This window comes from Mobula hypostoma, chromosome 28 (assembly GCF_963921235.1).
Source record: "Mobula hypostoma chromosome 28, sMobHyp1.1, whole genome shotgun sequence".
Classification (NCBI taxonomy): Eukaryota; Metazoa; Chordata; class Chondrichthyes; order Myliobatiformes; family Myliobatidae; genus Mobula; species Mobula hypostoma.
The window spans coordinates 36,459,223-36,479,455 of record NC_086124.1 but is presented as its reverse complement, the minus strand read 5'-3'; the positions used below and the strand labels follow the sequence as shown (position 1 = coordinate 36,479,455).

Sequence of the window (20,233 nt, the reverse complement as noted above, 5' to 3'; positions counted from 1 at the left end):
TTTAATCAAGAACCTATCAACCTCTGCTTTAAATATACCCAATAACTTGGCCTGCACAGTCATCCACAGATTCACCATCGTCTGGTGAATTCTAAACACAGGATTCTGCAGATGCTGGAAATCCACAGCAACACACACAAAATGCTGGAGAAACTCAGCAGGTCAGGCAACATCTACTGAGAGGAATCAACAGTTGATATTTTGGACTAAGACTGGAAAGAAAGGAGGCAGATGCCACAGGAAGGTTGGGGTGGGGGGGAAGAGAAAGAGGACAAGTTGAAAGGTGATAGTTGCAGCCGGCTGGGTGGTAGGGAGGGGAGCAGCAAGATGAAGTAAGCAGCTGGGAGGTGATCGGCGGAAAAGGTAAAGGACTGGTGAAGAAAGAATCTGATAAGAGAAAGAAGTGAGAAGAGCATGGGTGGGGGTGGCAAAGAGGTGAGAGGCTAGAGTGGGGAATAGAAGATGGAAGGGTAAAAGTCATACCATAACAGGAGGCTACAGACCAACATGTCAGAATAGGGATTGGAATTAGAGTCTATGGAGAATAAATAGCCAATGGTTCAGTCTTGTGAGTGTCTTGCACCTGTCAGATTTAATCTCAGTCTGCCATTTTTCTGTCATATCCATAACTGAACTATATTTTGACAGTGATCTCTCTTGCTCCTCAGGTGCACCGCCCTCGGCTGCCCCTCCCTCTGAGACCTGGGCCCCACTCCCTGCACCAGCCACTGTGCCCACCGGAGACCCCTGGGCCCCCATTCCAGCGGCCAGCCCGCCTGGCCATACCCAGGCACTGCAAGACCCCTGGGCACCCAGCAACTCGCCTCCATCCATGGTCCAGGGCACAGGTAGGGGAGTGATGGGATAGAAGTAAGGGGGGGGAGGGGGAGGCAGTGAGCAGGATGTTGGAGAGATTAGAGGAGGGAGGGAGGGAATGAGAGGAAGTGAGGTGGGGGAATGGAAGGAAGCAAAATGGAGAGAGTAGGAAGATGGGAGGAGGAGGGGGTTTTAAACCGTGGACTCACCCCACCCCCATTTTTTCACCAGGTCTTCCCCCTTCTGACCCCTTCCTGGCCTCCCCCATCCAAGACGATTTCTCTGAGTTTGACTCTCTCCGGAGCAGTGCCATGAGAGTGGAGCCAGTTGCAGGTAGGATTCACCCAACACCTCCCATCCAAACTGCTCCCTACCCCAGAGTGGGGCTGGACCTGTGGGTGGTGGGTGGGGAAAGGAGGAGAAGGGTTACGACACACTGACAGTTTTGATCTTCCCATCCATTTTACATGGTTGTGGGAGAGAAGGAAGGTGGGGGGGGTGGTGATATGACATGACACCCACCCACTGATGACATGTCCCTACCCACCTAGGTGAAGCACAGCCACGAGCCGAGACCAGCAGCCCAGACCTGTTGGACCTGAGCGGACTGGGCCCTGCCCTCCCTAGCACCCAGGGGGGCACCATTCCACCCGTCACACGCAGGACCCCTGAGTCGTTCCTGGGACCCAACGCCGCCCTGGTCAACCTGGACACCCTGGTGTCCAAACCCACGCCTAGGGTCTCCAACCCTTTCCTGAACTCAGGTAGGAGGGGCCAAGAGGGATGGGGAGCGGGAGAGGGGACAATGAGACAAAAAGTTTACAATTTAACTTTAGGTGACATGGGGGCAAAAATGAAAATGGTGATGGATACAGGAATGCATGCAGTATACGGAATAAGCTAGATAATCTTATAGCACGGTTAGAGATTAGCAAGTATGACATGGCTGGAAAAAAAATCTTGAGAGCTTAATGTCTAAGGATACGCATTGTATCGAAAGGACAGGCAAGTAGGCAGGGTGGTGTGACTCTGCTGGTAAAAAATGAAATAAAATCCTTAGAAAGAGGTGACATAGGATCGGAAGGTGAAGGTGATTTTTTTTGTGGGTAGAATTGAAAAACTATGACCCTGATGGGAGGTATATGCAAACCTCCAAACAATAGCCAGGAAGTGGGGAACAAATTACAACAGGAGAAAGAAAATGCATGTAAGAAGGGCAATTTTATGATAGTCATGGAGGATTTCAATATGCAGGTAGATTGGGAAAATCAAGTTGGTGCTAATCCCAAAATAGAGTGAGTTTCTACAACACCTACAAAATGGCTTTTTAGAATTTGTAGAATGGCTACAAGGTGGCTTTTGAAGAGCACCTTGTGGTTGAGCACACTGCCAAAGGCAATTCTGGATTGGGTGCTTTACAAACCAAATTTGATTAGGAACCCTAGGAGGCAGTGATTCAACCTGCAGAAAGAGAAGATAAAGTAGAGTATCAGTAATACAGTGGAGTGAAGGGAATTCCAGAGGCATGAGAGAGCATTTGGCTAAATGGGCACTCGCAGGGATGACAGTAGAGCAGTAATATTATTGCTGGAGTTTCTGAGAGCAAGTCAGAAGATACAGGATAGATGCATCCCAGAGGAAAGGTAACACAGCCATGGCTGATGAGAAGCCAATGCCAACGTAATAGCTAGAGAGAGGGCACACTAGAGCAAAGATTAAAGGAAGTTAGAAGATTGGGAAGCTTTTAAGAACCAACGGAAGACAACTAAAAAAGCCAGAGAGGGAAAACGATGAAATCTGAAGGTAAGCTAGGCAATAGAGGACACTAAAAGTTTCTTTCAGGTGTATAGAGTAACGGGAGTGGATATTGAACCGCTGGAAAATGATGCTGGAGAAGTAGTAATGGGGGTCAAAGAAATGGTGGGCAAATTTAATGAGTTTTTTTTTGCGTGGTCTTCACTGTGAAAGATACTAGCAGTGTGGCAGAAATTTGAGTGTTGGGGGCAGAAGTGAGTGAACTTGCTATTACTAAGGTGCTTGGGAAACTGAAAGGTCTGAAGGTTGATAAATCAAGTGGACCAAATGGAAAAAACTCAGATTCTGAAAGAGGTAGATGAAGTGATTGTGCAGGCATTAGTAGTGATCTTTCAAGAATCTGCAGTTTCTGGAATGGTTTTGGGGGACTGGAAAAATTATTTTACCATGGATAGAAGATTGGCAGACTGGCAGGAAGCAAAAGTGGGAATAAAGGGGGTCTTTTCTGCTTGTATTCCACCGGGGTCAGTGTTGGAATCGCTTCTTTTCAGTTTGCATGTTAATGATTTGTGGCCGAGTTTGCAGATGGTATGAAGATAGATGGAGGGGCAGGTAGTATTGAGGAAGCAGAGAGGCTGCAGAGGGACAGAGAATGGACAAAAAGTGGCAGATGGAATACAGTGTCAGAAAGTGTGTGGTCATGCACTTTGAGAGAAGGAATAAAAGTGTAAAGCTATTTTCTAAATGGAGAGGAAATTCAAAACTCTGAGGTCCTTGTGCAGGTTTCTCTAAAGGTTAACTTACAGGTCGAGTCGGTGAAGAGGAAGGGTTCAAAGGGTCAAGAAAATTATTCCAGGACTGAAAGGCCATGAAGAGTGTTTGGGACACCACTCGCTGGAATTTAGAATGAGGAGAGATCTCATTGAAACCTATTGAATATTACTAAGAAGGTGCTTGGGAAGTTGAAAGGTCTGAAGGTAGATTAGTCACCTAGAACAAATGGTCCAGGATTCTGAAAGAGGTGGCTGAAGAGACTGAGGAGGCACTAGTAATGATCTTTCAAAAATCACTAGATTCTGGGATGGTTCCTGAGGATTGGAAAACTGCAAATACATTTAATCTCTTTAAGAAGGGAGGGAGGCAGAAGAAAGGAAATTTAGTGAAAGAAAGGAATAGGCATTTTAGTGTGACCTCAAGATGTTGGAGTCAATGAGGAGCATGGTTTCTTTAAGGGGATACCTTGCCTGACAATTCTGTTGGAATTCTTTGTGGAACTAACAAGGAGAATCAGTTGTTTACTTAGATTTTTAAGGAGACCTTTGACAAGGTGCCACAAACGAGGCTGCTTAACAAGACAAGAGTCCTATTGTACTATAGGAAAGATTCCAGCATGGATAGAGCAGTTGCTGATTGGCAATAAAGGGAGCTTTTCTAGTTGGCTGCTGGTGACTAGTGGTTTTCCAAGGGTGTCTGTGTTGGGACCGATTCGTTTTGTTATATGGCAATTGATGGCTTTGTGGCCAGGTTCGTGGTTGATACAAGATAGTGGAGAAGCATGGAATCTGTATAAGGACTTAGATTGGGAAAATGGTAGATGGAGGGGAGACAGGTGGGGAACTCTGTAATTGTGTGATATGGGGTTGGTGGGAAGGGTAAAGAAATGCTGTATCTAACAACTGGTTTTTCTGTCTCTCTCCCACCCTACAGGAGGTCCCAGCACTGCCTCCTCCACCAACCCCTTTGGTTCGACAGCCACTGCTACCCCTGCTATGACCCTGAACCAGCTGAGGGCCAGCCCTGTCCCCACCCCCACGCTCTCCCCCCTGGTGGGTGCCCCACTGCCCCCTGCCACCAGCCTCCCTCCCACCGCGCTGGGCTCCCAGAACGGCTTTGGGCACCCCCCAGCCGGGACCACTAACCCCTTCCTCCTATAACTGGCACCCACCCCCCCGAATCCGGGACCAGAGGGTGAGAGATTGCAGGAGGTTTTATGGGGATCAGCCTCTGTACCCAGTTATGGCCTCCTCTCATGGGTTCTGGGGTCCCACCCTCCCCCATCTCTCCTGCCCCTTCTAATCTGAGGATCTTTCCCACAGCCCTCCCAGATGGGGTAATGGTGCTAGAAACCCTGAGTTGGACCCGCAATGGGATTAAACGTGTTTAATGAACTTCCCATTCTCTCTGCCCCGCACGGGTTTAACACCCCCCTCCAACCTCCCTCTCCCTGCAGTCCCACCCACTTCCCTCATGAGGAAGCGAAGACTATGTGGAGAGTATTTCATTGTGACGGGTGAGAACATGTTCAAACAGACAAACTACATTGATCACCGGTTTCACTGTCTTCCACAGCACAGCTGTCTCCCCTTCCTCTCTGGGGTTGAACGGCGGCAGGGAACATGCGTTAGAGGGCAGCCAGCAAGTGGACAAGGGTCAGAGGGCAAGTTTGAAAAGGGACCCAGTGTACTTAATCACCGGCCATCCCTTCCTGAAAGGTGGGTGGGGCAGAGTGAGCCTCGCCAGTGGTAATGGCGCACCATTGCAACATGCTATTTACATAGAAAAGCCCACAGAGGGCAGGGAGCCGTGTGGCACCCGGGTGTAACATTTCATGTCTGTATAATCGTGCGCGCGCGGGGGGCGGGGGGTGAGATCCTTCGGTTGAGAGATTCCGGCAGGGAGTTCGCTGTGATCACCATTCCTTTTCTAGAACAATGAAAAACTTGTCTGTGGTAAATCCAGTGATGTAAAAGGAATTTAGAATTAATTAAATCAGAATCTATATATAAATATAAATATATATATATATCTACACAGTGTGTGTGTCTCATGCCGTGGGTTACAGAGATAGGGAGGGAGTGTGTGGGGTTAATCATTACGACAGGCTGCAGAACACTTCTGCACTGAAGCCCCAGGTGAGGGAGAGCTGACAGAGTAACAACACACCAAACTTGCTGGGCACAGTTTTCACACCTGGGGAAGATGAGACTCGCCTTTATCTCTCTCTCTCACAGACACACACTCACGCACAGAGCTGTGCAGGCTGCTCACTGACATAAACAAGGAGAGTTCAAACAGATTGTTGATTTTATTATGAATCAGTAAAAACAGAAAACGCACCTTCGCACACCCTTCTGCCTCGCTCTGCGCCACCCCCCCCCCAGCCATTTCAACATCTCGCACCCCGCCTCCTCTCATTCTCCCACGACCCCTTGCCAGCTGAGGGTGTACAGGTTATTGTGGGGGGAGAAGAGACACTGTCCCAAAGGAACATGTCTCTCTGGGGGAGGAGAGAGAGAGGGGTGAAGAAAATGTAACACCTTAATCTCAGATCTCCCCACAAACTCCCCCACATCCCCAGCTTTAACACTGGGTTTCTACCCCTCAGCTCCCTCCTTCCCACTTCCCAACCTGGAACGAATCACAGACAATTTGGGGGGGGGGGGCACTGGGAGAACCTCGGCTGCCTGCTACACACAGAAGTTCCCCCCACCCTCCTCTACCCCCACGACATGGCTTACAAAATAGATGGGGAGAGAGAGAAGGGGGGGATAGAGAGGGAGACAATCATGGGGGGGGGTGTATTAACAGAAGCAGGATGGAGATCCTTACAAAAATGACAGACAGACTGTGACTCGAGCCAGTAACGGAGGGGAGGGGAGAAGTCGGGGATCTACCAAAAATCGCGGCGATGGTAGCAATCGGGCTCGCAGTATTTGGTCACCACCACTCTGTTGGCGAACTTGCGGCCAGCCAGGCCCTGCATGGCTTTCTGGCAGTCCAGGATCGAGACAAACTCCACGAAGATCTGCAGGTAGAGGGGAGAAAAATGCAGGAGAGATCAGATCAGGATATTCTGCCTCACCCACCTCTCCATTCCAGAGTCCAGCACCATGGTCTCCGCAGAACCGTATTCAGAATGGAAAAGGAGGATTAAAACTGCAGAATGATGAGTCACCTGTCAGTTAACACTGGAGATGTCGGTAAAGGATAGGATTTCAGAAAACCAAAGACTAGCTAGGGACACGTACACATGGTTTGGCACACAGATCAGGTGTTATTAACCCAAAGTGTGTTTGATGGCCCTGGGCTTATACTCACTGGAGTTAAAAGAATGAGAAGAGATCTTATTGAATGTTAAAAGGTCTAGAGAGAGAGGATGTTTCCTATAGTGGGGGAGCCTAGAATCAGAAAGCACAACTTCCGAATAGGTGCATGTCCATTTAGAAAAGAGATGGAGAAGAATTTCTTTAACCAGAGGTGGTGAATCGGTGAAATTTGTTGCCACAAATGGCTGTGAAGGCCCAGTCATTAGGTATATTTAAGGCAAAGGTTGATACGTTCTTGATTAGTCAGGGCATCATGGGGAGAAGGGGGGAGAAGGCGGGAGAATGGGGTTGAGAGGGATAATAAATCAAAATGGCAGAACAGACTCAGTGAGATGGATGGAGTAATTCTGCTATTTCTTATGGAAGATTTGAGAGGCAATAATTGAGGAACCTGAACAAAAATATCCACACCGAGGCAGGCAATGAGCAGATGGAGGGGTGGAGACCCTGAGGGAATGCAGTGGAGGGGGAACACAGGCCGTGCAGACTCACCTTGCCACAGCCCGGCACCTCAAGGCCGTCAATGGGCCGGGGGATCTCGATAGACTTGACCACGCCATATTTGCTGCACTCCTCGCGGACGTCCTCCACGATCTCCTCGTACTCCTCATCGTCAATGAGCTCCTCGGGCGTGATCATGTTCATGAGACACAGAACCTCGGTGGGCATGCCCGCCATCTGTACCTGTGTCGACACCAGCCCCGGCACTTGGAGGGTGACTGGAGTCTGGTTTATTGTGTTCTGGGAGGTAGGAGGGGGCGGGGGGAGGGAATGGAGGGTGGGGGTGGTGGGAAACAGAGGACAAAAAGGCAGGTGTGGGGTGGGGAAGAGAGTGAGCAAGTGAGAAAAGTTAGTGTTTTCCAAATTTTAGCATCCCAAAAAACCATCTCCACACCTCTTCTCACCACACAGACAACACCCAGTCTGTACCCTGACCATCACTGGCACAGTTAGCATCGTTCTATTACCATCTCCAGACAACACCCAGTCTGTACACTGACCATCACTGGCACAGTTAGCATCGTTCTATTACCATCTCCAGACAACACCCAGTCTGTACACTGACCATCACTGGCACAGTTAGCATCGTTCTATTACCATCTCCAGACAACACCCAGTCTGTACCCTGACCATCACTGGCACAGTTAGCATCGTTCTATTACCATCTCCACACAGACAATACCCAGTCTGTACCCTGACCATCACTGGCACAGTTAGCATCGTTCTATTACCATCTCCAGACAGACAACACCCAGTCTGTACCCTGACCACCACTGGCACAGTTAGCATCGTTCTATTACCATCTCCAGACAGACATCACCCAGTCTGTACCCTGACCATCACTGGCACAGTTAGCATCGTTCTATTACCATCTCCAGACAACACCCAGTCTGTACCCTGACCATCACTGGCACAGTTAGCATCGTTCTATTACCATCTCCACACAGACAACACCCAGTCTGTACACTGACCATCACTGGCACAGTTAGCATCGTTCTATTACCATCTCCAGACAGACATCACCCAGTCTGTACCCTGACCATCACTGGCACAGTTAGCATCGTTCTATTACCATCTCCAGACAACACCCAGTCTGTACCCTGACCATCACTGGCACAGTTAGCATCGTTCTATTACCATCTCCACACAGACAATACCCAGTCTGTACCCTGACCATCACTGGCACAGTTAGCATCGTTCTATTACCATCTCCAGACAGACAACACCCAGTCTGTACCCTGACCACCACTGGCACAGTTAGCATCGTTCTATTACCATCTCCAGACAGACATCACCCAGTCTGTACCCTGACCATCACTGGCACAGTTAGCATCGTTCTATTACCATCTCCAGACAACACCCAGTCTGTACCCTGACCATCACTGGCACAGTTAGCATCGTTCTATTACCATCTCCACACAGACAATACCCAGTCTGTACCCTGACCATCACTGGCACAGTTAGCATCGTTCTATTACCATCTCCAGACAGACAACACCCAGTCTGTACCCTGACCATCACTGGCACAGTTAGCATCGTTCTATTACCATCTCCAGACAGACATCACCCAGTCTGTACACTGACCATCACTGGCACAGTTAGCATCGTTCTATTACCATCTCCAGACAGACATCACCCAGTCTGTACCCTGACCATCACTGGCACAGTTAGCATCGTTCTATTACCATCTCCAGACAACACCCAGTCTGTACCCTGACCATCACTGGCACAGTTAGCATCGTTCTATTACCATCTCCACACAGACAATACCCAGTCTGTACCCTGACCATCACTGGCACAGTTAGCATCGTTCTATTACCATCTCCAGACAGACAACACCCAGTCTGTACCCTGACCATCACTGGCACAGTTAGCATCGTTCTATTACCATCTCCAGACAGACATCACCCAGTCTGTACACTGACCATCACTGGCACAGTTAGCATCGTTCTATTACCATCTCCAGACAACACCCAGTCTGTACACTGACCATCACTGGCACAGTTAGCATCGTTCTATTACCATCTCCACACAGACATCACCCAGTCTGTACACTGACCATCACTGGCACAGTTAGCATCGTTCTATTACCATCTCCACACAGACAACACCCAGTCTGTACACTGACCATCACTGGCACAGTTAGCATCGTTCTATTACCATCTCCAGACAGACATCACCCAGTCTGTACCCTGACCATCACTGGCACAGTTAGCATCGTTCTATTACCATCTCCAGACAGACATCACCCAGTCTGTACCCTGACCATCACTGGCACAGTTAGCATCGTTCTATTACTGCTGCTGCGTCAGCAATGTTGTCTGTAAGGAGCAGTACATTCTCATCGTGATGGTGTGGGGCCCCCTCAACACACACACAGGTCAAAGGCATATGGGTCAGTAGTAATTGGTTTTGTGTGTAATGGGGCAGAACAGGCTTGTTCCGAGTTCGAAGTCACTATTACAACTTGGGGCAGAGTTCAGAGTTTAACAATATAATGCACACAATGCATATGCATGTAAGTTTAATTCCGATGTCCTCAATAAGGAGTCTATATGTTAAGGCTATGGTTAAATAGGTGCCTTCTCGCTCCCTTGGCAAAGCAGCTGGCATAATCAAAGACTCCCCAACCAACACGGACATTCTCTCTCCCCCGCCCCCCCATTGGGCAGAAGATACAAAAGCCTGAGAGCACGTCCCACCAGGCTCGAGAACAGCTTCTACCCCACTGTTATCAGACTATTGAACAGTCCCCCAGTACGAGGACAGCTTCTACCCCGCTGTTATCAGTCCCCCAGTACGAGGACAGCTTCTACCCTGCTGTTATCAGACTTTTGAACGGTCCCCCAGTACGAGGACAGCTTCTACCCCGATGTTATCAGACTATTGAACGGTCCCCCAGTACGAGGACAGCTTCTACCCCGCTGTTATCAGACTATTGAACGGTCCCCCAGTACGATAAGATGGACTCTTGACCTCACAATCTACCTCGTCGTGACCCTTGCAGCTTATTGTCTGCCTGCACTGCCCTTTCTCTGTAACTGTAATACTTCATTCTGCACTCTGTTATTGTTTTCCATTGTTCTATCTCAATGCACTGTGTAATGATCTGATCTGAATGAACAGTATGCAAAACAAGATTTTCACTGTATCTCCAAGTCCATAATAGCCTGAAAATAGCCGAACAAGTAGACAGGGTGGTAAAGAAGGCATATGGGTCGCTTGTCTTCATCTGTTGGGGTTTTGGGTACAAGAGTTGGGAAGTCACCTTCCAGATGCGTAAAGCTGGTCAGGCCACATTTGGGAGTACTGAGTGCAGTTCTGGTCTCCCCGTTACAGGAAGGGTGGGGGGGGGGCGCTTTGGAGAGGCTGCACTAGAGGTTCACCAGGACGCTGCCTGGATTAGAGGGCACAAGCTATAAGGAAAGGTTGGACAAATTTGAGTTGTTTTCTGTGGAGCGGTGCAGACTGAGGGGAGAGCTGATGGGGGGGGGGGTGGGGAGAGATCTCATTGAAACTTATTGAACGTTGAAAGGCCTTGATAGAGTGGATGTGGAGAGGATGTTTCCTATGGTGGGGAGTCTAGGACCAGAGGGGCACAGCCTCGGAATAGAGGGGTGTCCATTTAGAACGCAGGTGAGAAGGAATGTCTTTAGCCAGGGAATGCTGATTCTTGATTAGTCAGGGCATGAAGAGATACATGGAGGAGGCAGGATATTGAGGCTGAGAGGGAATTGGATCCGCCATGATAAAATGGCGGAACAGACTTGATGGACCAAGTAGCCTACCTCTGCTTCATATCAACGCAGCCTAACAAAAGTTTCAAACAGGAAAGGGACTTGGGACCAGAGGGCACAGTCTCAGAATACAGGGTGTCTCTCCAGAACAGAGATGAGGGGCAAAGCAGCTCATTCCATAGACCCACCACTCCCTCTCCCCTCAAACCTGGGCCCTCTGGTTCTTGATTGCCCGCCCGTGGGGAAAAAGACTGTGCACATTCACCCTATCTGTGCCCCTCATGGTTTTATACACCTCTGTCAGGTCACCCCTCAGTCTCCTACACTCCAAGGAATAAAGTCCCAGCCTCTCTCGGTAACTCTAGTCCCGACAACATCCTCTCAAACCACCTCTGCACTCTTTCCTCCTCAATGGTATCTTTCCTACAGCAGAGCGACCAGAACTGAACACAATGCTCCAAGTTCCGCCTCACTAACGTGCAAATGCAACATAACGTCAACTCCTGTACTTAGTGCCTGACTGATGATGGCCAGAATGCCAAACGCCTTCTTCACCATCCTGTTTACCTGTGACTCCACTCTCAGGGAAACCATATCCCTGTACCCCTGGGTCCCTCTGCTGTACTAAACTCCCCGGGGTTCCTGTCTACCTGTGACTCCACCTTCAGGGAAACATGCAGAACAGTACAGCAGAGAACAGGCCCTTCGGCCCAATGTTATGCTAACCATTCAGGCTACTCCAAAATTAATCTGGCCCTTCTCTCCCACATAGCCCTCTATTTTTCTGTCATCCATGCCTCTACTACCACCCCGGCAGAAAGTTCCATGCACCCACACTCTCAGTGTAAAAAAAAACTCTCTCTGACATCCCCCTATACTTCCCTCTGATCACCTTAAAATGATGCCCCCTTGTACTAGAACATAGAAGAGCACCGGAACAGGCCATTTGCCCACAATCGTCTAAAGAGCAAATCAACACCACCCAAACACTAATCCATCCTACCTACCATGTCCATATCCCTCCCTCTTCCTTATCCAAACGAATCTTAAAACCCGCAAACGTATTTGCCTCTACCATACCAGGCAGCACATTCCAGGCATCCACCACCGAGTAAAACAATTTACCCCTCACATCCCCCTTGAACCTTCAATGCATGTCCTCTGGTAGTAGACGTTTCAACCCTGTGAAACGGAGATACTCACTGTCCAGTATCTGTGTCTCTCATAATCTTGTAAACCTCCATCAGGTCAACCCTCAGTCTCCACCGCTCCAGATAAAACAACACAAGTTTATCCAGCCTCACATGCCCTCTAGACCAGGCAGCAGCCTGGTAAACCTTCTCTGCACCCTCTCCAAACCCTCAACATTCTCCCTACGGTGGGGTGACCAGAACTGTGTGCAATTCTGGCCTAACCAGAGTTTTATAAAGTTGCAACATAACCTGCTGACCTTCGAACTCAGTGCCTCGATCAATAAAAGCAAGTATCGCAAGCCTTCTTAACCACCTTATCGACCTGTGTAGCCACTTTCAAGGAGCTATGAATTTTGATCCCAAGATCGCTCTCCTCAGCAACACTTCATATTTACCTGGGTTAAACTCTACCTGCCCTTTCTCTGCCCCTATCTGCAATTCATCTAGCAACACACATCAAAGTTGCTGGTGAACGCAGCAGGCCAGGCAGCATCTCTAGGATGAGGTACAGTTGACGTTTCGGGCCGAGACCCTTCGTCAGGACTAACTGAAGGAAGAGATAGTAAGAGATTTGAAAGTGGGAGGGGGAGGGGAGATGCAAAATGATAGGAGAAGACAGGAGGGGGAGGGATGGAGCCAAGAGCTGGACAGCTGATTGGCAAAGGGGATATGAGAGGATCATGGGACAGGAGGTCCGGGGAGAAAGACAGGGGTGGGGGGGACCCAGAGGACGGGCAAGAGGTACATTCAGAGGGACAGAGGGAGAAAAAGGAGTTTGAGAGAAAGAATGTGTGTATAAAAATAAATAACGGATGGGGTACGAGGGGGAGGTGGGGCATTAGCAGAAGTTAGAGAAGTCAATGTTCATGCCATCAGGTTGGAGGCTACCCAGAGGGAATATAAGGTGTTGTTCCTCCAACCTGAGTGTGGCTTCATCTTTACAGTCGAGGAGGCCGTGGATAGACATATCAGAATGGGAATGGGACGTGGAATTAAAATGTGTGGCCACTGGGAGATCCTGCTTTCTCTGGCAGACAGAGCGTAGGTGTTCAGCGAAACGCTCTCTCAGTCTGCGTCGGGTCTCGCCAATATATAGAAGGCCACATCGGGAGCACCGGACGCAGTATAACACCCCAGCCGACTCACAGGTGAAGTGTCGCCTCACTTGGAAGGACTGTCTGGGGCGCTGAATGGTGGTGAGGGAGGAAGTGTAAGGGCATGTGTAGCACTTGTTCCGTTTACAAGGATAAGTGCCAGGAGGGAGATCAGTGGGGAAGGATGGGGGGGACGAATGCACAAGGGAGTTGCGTAGGGAGCGATCCCTGCGGAAAACAGAGAGAGGAGGGGAGGGAAAGATGTGCTTAGTGTTGGAGGTGGTGGAAGTTACGGAGAATAATATGTTGGACCCGGAGGCTGGTGGGGTGGTAGGTGAGGACCAGAGGAACCCTATTCCTAGTGGGGTGGTGGGAGGATGGAGTGAGAGCAGATGTGTCTATATATAATTCATCTATATTGCTTTGGCAGTCTTCTACACTATCCACAACTCCAGCAACCTTGACATCATCCACAAGCTTACTAACTGACCCATCTACATTTTCATTCGGGTCATTTATATACTTCACACACAGCAGAGGACCCGGCACAGATCCCTGCGGATCTCCACTAATGACAGACGTCCCTTCAACCACTACCCTCTTTCTGTATGTGCAAGTCAGTTCCCAATCCAAACAGGCTGCCAATCCCGTGCATCTTAACCTTCTGGGTTAGCCTCCAATGAGGGACTTTGTCAAACGGCTAATGCTGGATCTTCCTAATTAGGCATGGTTTCCAAATGCTCATATATCCTATCTCTTAGAATTTTCTCCAGAAATTTCCCTACATCTGATGTGAGACTCTCCAGTCTGCAGTTCTCAGGATTTTTCCTTGCTCCCTTCTTAAATAGAGGCACAACATTAGCCACTCGCCAGTTCTCCGAGACATCACCTGTGGTGACATGAAGATACAGGTCAAGGGCCCAGCAATCTAGTCTCTTGCCTATTTCAATAACCTGGGATAAATCCCAACAAGTCCCAGGAACTTAATGACCATAATACTCATTAGGAGGTCAAACACTTCCTCCCACTTGACTGCTAAACACCCCGAAGTATTTATACACTCCACACTGACCTCCTGGTCCTCCATATCCTTGGTAGATATTGAATTGTTATGCTTTATTTACAGAATTGCTATTAGAATTGGAATATCATTATCACACGTACCGTGATAGTGAAAATCTTGTCTTGCATACAGATCAGATCACTACACAGTGCATTGGAAAACATTAACAGCATGCAGAATAAGGTGTTACAGTTACAGAGAAAGGGCAGGCAGACAATAAGCTGCAAGAGTCATGATGAGGTAGACAGGGTGAGAATCCATCTTTTGGTACTAGTTTTTCATTGTCCCTGTGGACACATGAACCCAGGGTTGAGGACAAATCTCAGGGTTGTATACTGTGTACATACTTTAATAATAAGTGTATTTTGATCTTGTGCAAATGACAATAAACACAATTTTGAAATGCAACACAGACAATCTTGATTTACGCTGCCATGACGCAGGTTCTCAAAGAAACCACAAATTACAGCTTCACTCAGTCGTAAGATAGATAATGTTGCCAAACATTTCAAGAGAACATGAAAATAAAAGCAAGGCTGTAATGCTGAGGCTTCATAAGGCATCAGTCAGACCACATTTGGAGTACTGGGAGCAGTTTTGGGTCCCTTATTTCAGTAAGAATATACTGGCATTGGAGAGAGTCCAGAGGACGTTCATGAAAATGATTCCAGGAATTGCTCCAGGCCTGTACTCGCTGGAGTTTAGAAGACCTATCGAATATGGAGAGGATGTTTCCTACAGTGGGGGAGTCTAGGACCACAGTGTACACCCTCAGAATTTGAGCACCACAGTAGCATAGCGGTTAGCGCAATGCTCTTACAACTTGGGGTGTTCCAGAGTTTGGAGTTCAATTCTGGGGCTGTTCTGTAAGGAGTCCCTGTCAACCTGCCCATGGAAATGTGTGCGTTTTCCACAGGTGCTCTGGTTTCCTCCCACAGTACAAAGTCATAATGGGTAGGTTAACTCAGCAGTCCCCAACCACAAAGCATGCGCTACCGGTCAGCAAGGAAACGATACGAGTCAGCTACACCTTTCCTCATTCCTTGTCACGCACTGTTCAACTTGAACATAGGGTTGCCAACTGTCCCACATTTGCCGGGACATCTCATATATTGGGCTAAATTGGTTTGTCCCATACAAGACAGCCCTTGTCCCATATTTCCCCCGCGAAGGTAAAGCGTTCCTATGAAACCTTTCATGCCAAAATAGCGTGAAGCGAAGAAGCAATTACCAGTCATTTTTATGGGAAAATTTTTTGAGCGTTCTCAGACCCAAAAAATAACCTACCAAATAACACAAAACCAAAAATAAATAACACTAACATATAGTAAGAGCAGGAATGATATGATAAATACACAGCCTATCTAAAGTAGAAATAATGTATGTACAGTATAGTCAGGAAGATGAAGGCAAAACCGATTTGTGGGGGAAAAAAATCGGCACTTACGCACATGCGCACACAGGTGCCCGCGCAAGGCTTCATTGTCATGGTAATCTTTCCGGGGGTAAAGTGTCCCGGGATTTGACTGCTACTTTTGACCCTTATTTGGGAGTGAGAAAGTTGGCAACCCTAACTGTAAAAGACATGTTGAGGTGAGTTTAACCCTACTTGAACACCCCCACCCCATCGGCCGGTCTGCAAGAATATTGTCAATATTAAACCGGCCCGCGGTGCAAAGAAGGTTGGGGACCCCGGGTTAACTAGTCATTGTAAATTGTCCTGTGATTAGGTGAGGGTTGATCGGAGTTGTGGGCTGCTGGGGTGGTGTGGGGTGGCTCCAAGGGTGCACACCGTGCTGTGCCCCTAAATAAATATTGAAAGGCCTAGATAGAGTGGATGTGGAGAGCAAGATTCCTGTGGTGGTGGTGGAAGTCCAAGAGCAAAGGACACAGCCTCAAAAATAGAGAGATACCCATTTAGAAGAGAGAGGAGGAGAAATTTCTCTACCTGCAGAGCGGCTGCCCCGTGTCAACACTTCCCTGTGCTACACAACTCCATTATAATACTGTTCTGAGCTGGCCGGTGGAAGAGCGATCACAGTGTGACTGAATGCAACACCAAGTAATATCGCAAGTGTAACAGGACGTTAGAGTGCAGCTACACAAAGACACTACAGTTAGAATAGTGAAGGACCTGCTTCTGGGTGGGCTGAGGAGCTCCATGACACTCACCTCGGGGGAGAGTGTTCAACTCAGGATAGAAATGCTGGAGGAACTCAGTAGGTCTGGAAATGGATAAGCAGTCGATGGTTTGGGTTCAGACCCTTCATCAGACTGGAAAGGAAGGGGGAAGTTGGGGGAGGGAAGGGGGCAAGCTAGAAGGTGATAGATGAAGCTGGGAGGGTGGGTGGATTGAAGTCAGGAGCTGGGATGTGACAGGTGGAAAAGGGCTGAAGAATGAGGAATCTGAAAGGAGAGGAGAGTGGACCATCGAAGAGAGGGAAGAAGGGGCACCTGGGGGAGATGAGGGGGAGAGGGAAGAGACCAGAGTGGAGAACAGAAGAGGACGGAAGGGCGAGGGAGAAATCAATGTTCATGTACTCTGTTTGGGGACTACTTGAATGGAATACGAGGTGTTGCTCCTCTACTCTGAAAGTAGATTCACCATAGCAGATATATAATAATCTTGGGGCTTTGTTTGGGTGAGGTGGGAGAGGGAAATGAGTGATCACAATGTGACAGAATTTTACAGAGAGTTATGCTGCAGCCTTAACAGGAAATTACAGTGCAACCTTACCATAACACTGATTATTGAAAACCCCAGCCCCTCTCTTTCCACCCCTTGGGGGAAGAGTGATCATAACATAATAAAATTAAAAATGAGTTACATTGCAACCTTAAGTAAACACTATGTAGCAATGTATAAACATTGGTTACTCCACACTTGAAAGGAAAGACCCTTTCCCTGCTGTATGGTTCTATGATAATTATGTTAGCAACTGGCCTTGTAGGGAAGAATGATCATAATGTGACAGGATTTAACCTTATTTTGTGAGTTTTACAGGATATTACATTGCAATTTTACATAACTAGTTAGTCCATACTTGGTATAGCAAAGAGTCTATTCATTACAACTCTATGACAAACTTAAATTATCAATTATCCTCGGGAGGGGGTGATGTTAATGTTATATAATTTTAAACCGTTGCACCTGTGACTCCGTCCCCAGCTCCCTCTCTTTTCAACAACCCCACAGGACTACATCTCCCTCCCTCCTCCACACTACCCCCCCCGATACCCCTACCTCCCCCCAAGAGATCCAGTTGCCTACCGGCGTGGCGTTCTTCGCCCCGACACTGGCCCGCTGGACGATGAGCTTCTTATCTCCAAGCTGCATGCCGTTAAGCCCTGCGATGGCCTGTGGAGAGAAGGAAGGTGGGAGTCGGGACGGGGGTAGGAATCCGGTTTTGTGAGATGGGGGCAGTTTTGATTGTGGAGGTGGTGCAGGAAGTGGGGTGGTGGGGTGGGGGAAGAGAGAAGGACACCACTTAGTTCCTGAGGTCGGTGGGGCGCGCCATTTAGCTACAGAGGAGTAGGGGGAGTGTGAGAGGTGGAAACGCCGTGATTTTCCGATGTGGCCTTCAATCGATGGTCTGCAGAACCAGTGAATGGGGAGAAGAAGAAGAAAAAAAGTGACCATTGTGTCGACGCAAGACAAAAAAGCAAAGATGTGCAGACAGCGACGCAAAATCCCGAGCGATGGGAGCTGCTCTGGGGCTGGGGTTAGGTTTAATACTCCACTCCCCGAGTATATACATCTCCCCGGACAGTGTGACACTCCCTCTGTCCCGGGGAGTGTGTGTCTACGGTTTAATACTCCATTCCCTGAGTATATACATCTCCCCGGACAGTGTGACACTCCCTCAGTACCGGGGAGTGTGTGTCAGTGGTTTAACACTCCATTCCCTGAGTATATACATCTCCCCAGACACTGTGACACTCCCTCAGTACCGGGGAGTGTGTGTCAGTGGTTTAATACTCTGCTCCTGGAGTATATACATCTCCCCGGACAGTGTCACACTCCCTCAGTACCGGGGAGTGTGTGTCAGTGGTTTAACACTCCATTCCCTGAGTATATACATCTCCCCAGACACTGTGACACTCCCTCAGTACCGGGGAGTGTGTGTCAGTGGTTTAATACTCTGTTCCTGGAGTATATACATCTCCCCGGACAGTGTGACACTCCCTCAGTATCGGGGAGTATGTGTCAGTGGTTTAACACTCCACTCCCCGAGTATATACATCTCCCCAGACACTGTGACGCTCTTGGTACTGGGGAGTGTGTGTCTACGGTTTAACATTCCATTTCCCGAGTATATACATCTCCCAGACAGTATGACACTCCCTCAGTACCAGGAAGTTTGTCTTTAGTTTAACACTCCATTCCCCGAGTATATATGGCTCCCCAGACAGTGTGACACTCCCTCTGTACTGGGAAGAGTGTGTCTGCGGTTTAACACTCTGTTCCTGGACCATACAGAAGACAAACTCGATGACTCCCTGAAAGCGAGTGCACAGGTCAATAGGGTGACAAAGGCAGCTACACCACACTTGCCTTCATTAGTTGGGACAATGAATTTCATAATCAGGAAAGCAAGTTGCAGCTGTACAAAACTCTGGTTTGACCACACTCAGTATTGTGTGCAGTTCTGGTTACTCTTTAACAGCAAGTGTGCGAAGGCTTTGGAGAAGGTGCACAAGAGGTTCTCCGGGATGCTGCCTGCATGAGAGGGCATGAGCTATAAGGAGAGGCTGGACAGACTTGGGTTTTTTCTCCAGTCACGGAGGCTGACGGGAGACCTGATAGAGGTTTATAAGATTATGAAAGGCACAGATAAAGACAGTCAGTATCTTTTTCCCCAGGGTGTAAATGTCCTTTGGGGTAGGTAAGTTTTCTTTAAAACGTCAGTAGTGGGTGCCTGGAACATGCTGCCAGAGGTGCTGGTGGAGGCAGATGTGATAAAGGTGTAGATGGACAGAAACACCGATCTGCAGAGAACAGACGGAGATGGACATTATGTAGGTAATGTGGCAGAGACTTTGCTTTCTCTGGTGATAATGAGCGAGAGACACCCTTTGTAACAGGGATAATGAGGGAGAGAGTCCCTCCAGAACAGGGTTAATTGGGAATGACAGAGGTCAAACAGGGGTAATGGGGGAGAAACTGCTTTTGTAACAGGGATAATGAGGGAGAGACTCCCTCTGCAACAGGGGTAAGAGCAGAGAGAGACCTCCTTGTTGGGCACTGGATTTAAGCACTGTAGACCCCCTGCGAGGAACCTACTGAAGTGGGGGGGGGGCAGGGGGACCTTGAAAACACAAACCCCTGCCCCTCGTCAAGCCCATCGGCAACGCACCCCGCTCCCCACACCACCACCACCATACCTGATCTGTCACGTTAATGTCCACATATTCACAGAAGGCATAGCCCTTGGAGAGGCCAGTGGCACTGTCCTTTACGAGGTTAAAGGCCTTGAGGGGTCCGAACGACGTCAGCAGCTCTTTAACCTGTCATGGGAGGGAGGGGTGACAGGACACATCAGCAGGGCCCGTTTAGAGAGATGAATCGCCCTCCACACCGTCCCATCACACACTCTTGGGGTCAGACACAGAGTGAGGCTCCCTCCCCACCATCCCATCACACCCTCCCGGGGTCAGACAGAGAGTGAATCTCCCTCCATACCGTTCCATCACACACTCCCGGGGCCAGACACTGAGTGAATCTCCCTCCACACCGTCCCATCACACACTCCCGGGGTCAGACACAGAGTGAAGCTCCCTCCACACCGTCCCATCACACACTCCCGGGGTGAGACACAGAGTGAAGCTCCCTCCACACGGTCCCATCACACACTCCCGGGGTGAGACACAGAGTGAAGCTCCCTCCACACCGTCCCATCACACACTCCCGGGGTGAGACACAGAGTGGAGCTCCCTCCACACGGTCCCATCACACACTCTCGGGGTG

General features: G+C 48.9%; 2 protein-coding genes across 4 annotated transcripts in view; one reads left to right on the top strand and one right to left on the bottom strand.

The window, feature by feature from the left end:
• The window catches only part of epn1a (epsin 1a), an 80,778-nt gene extending 75,398 nt beyond the window's left edge, over positions 1 to 5,380 (top strand). Inside the window, exons 7-10 of the mRNA XM_063035110.1 lie at positions 669 to 848; positions 1,048 to 1,149; positions 1,368 to 1,580; positions 4,279 to 5,380. Of these exons, the coding sequence (XP_062891180.1) occupies positions 669 to 848; positions 1,048 to 1,149; positions 1,368 to 1,580; positions 4,279 to 4,505 (722 nt within the window). The 3' untranslated portion in view covers positions 4,506 to 5,380. The remainder of the gene's footprint in view (positions 1 to 668; positions 849 to 1,047; positions 1,150 to 1,367; positions 1,581 to 4,278) is intronic.
• Positions 5,381 to 5,516: 136 nt separating this feature from the next.
• The window catches only part of u2af2a (U2 small nuclear RNA auxiliary factor 2a), a 69,742-nt gene continuing 55,025 nt past the window's right edge, over positions 5,517 to 20,233 (bottom strand). For 2 of the 3 annotated variants that reach the window (XM_063035113.1, XM_063035111.1), the window contains exons 8-11: positions 19,651 to 19,773; positions 17,537 to 17,623; positions 7,170 to 7,418; positions 5,517 to 6,376 (exon numbers count right to left, since the gene is read on the bottom strand). In XM_063035113.1, the coding sequence (XP_062891183.1) occupies positions 6,242 to 6,376; positions 7,170 to 7,418; positions 17,537 to 17,623; positions 19,651 to 19,773 (594 nt within the window). In that variant the 3' untranslated portion in view covers positions 5,517 to 6,241. The remainder of the gene's footprint in view (positions 6,377 to 7,169; positions 7,419 to 17,536; positions 17,624 to 19,650; positions 19,774 to 20,233) is intronic. The other variant, XM_063035112.1, reaches the window with a different exon arrangement.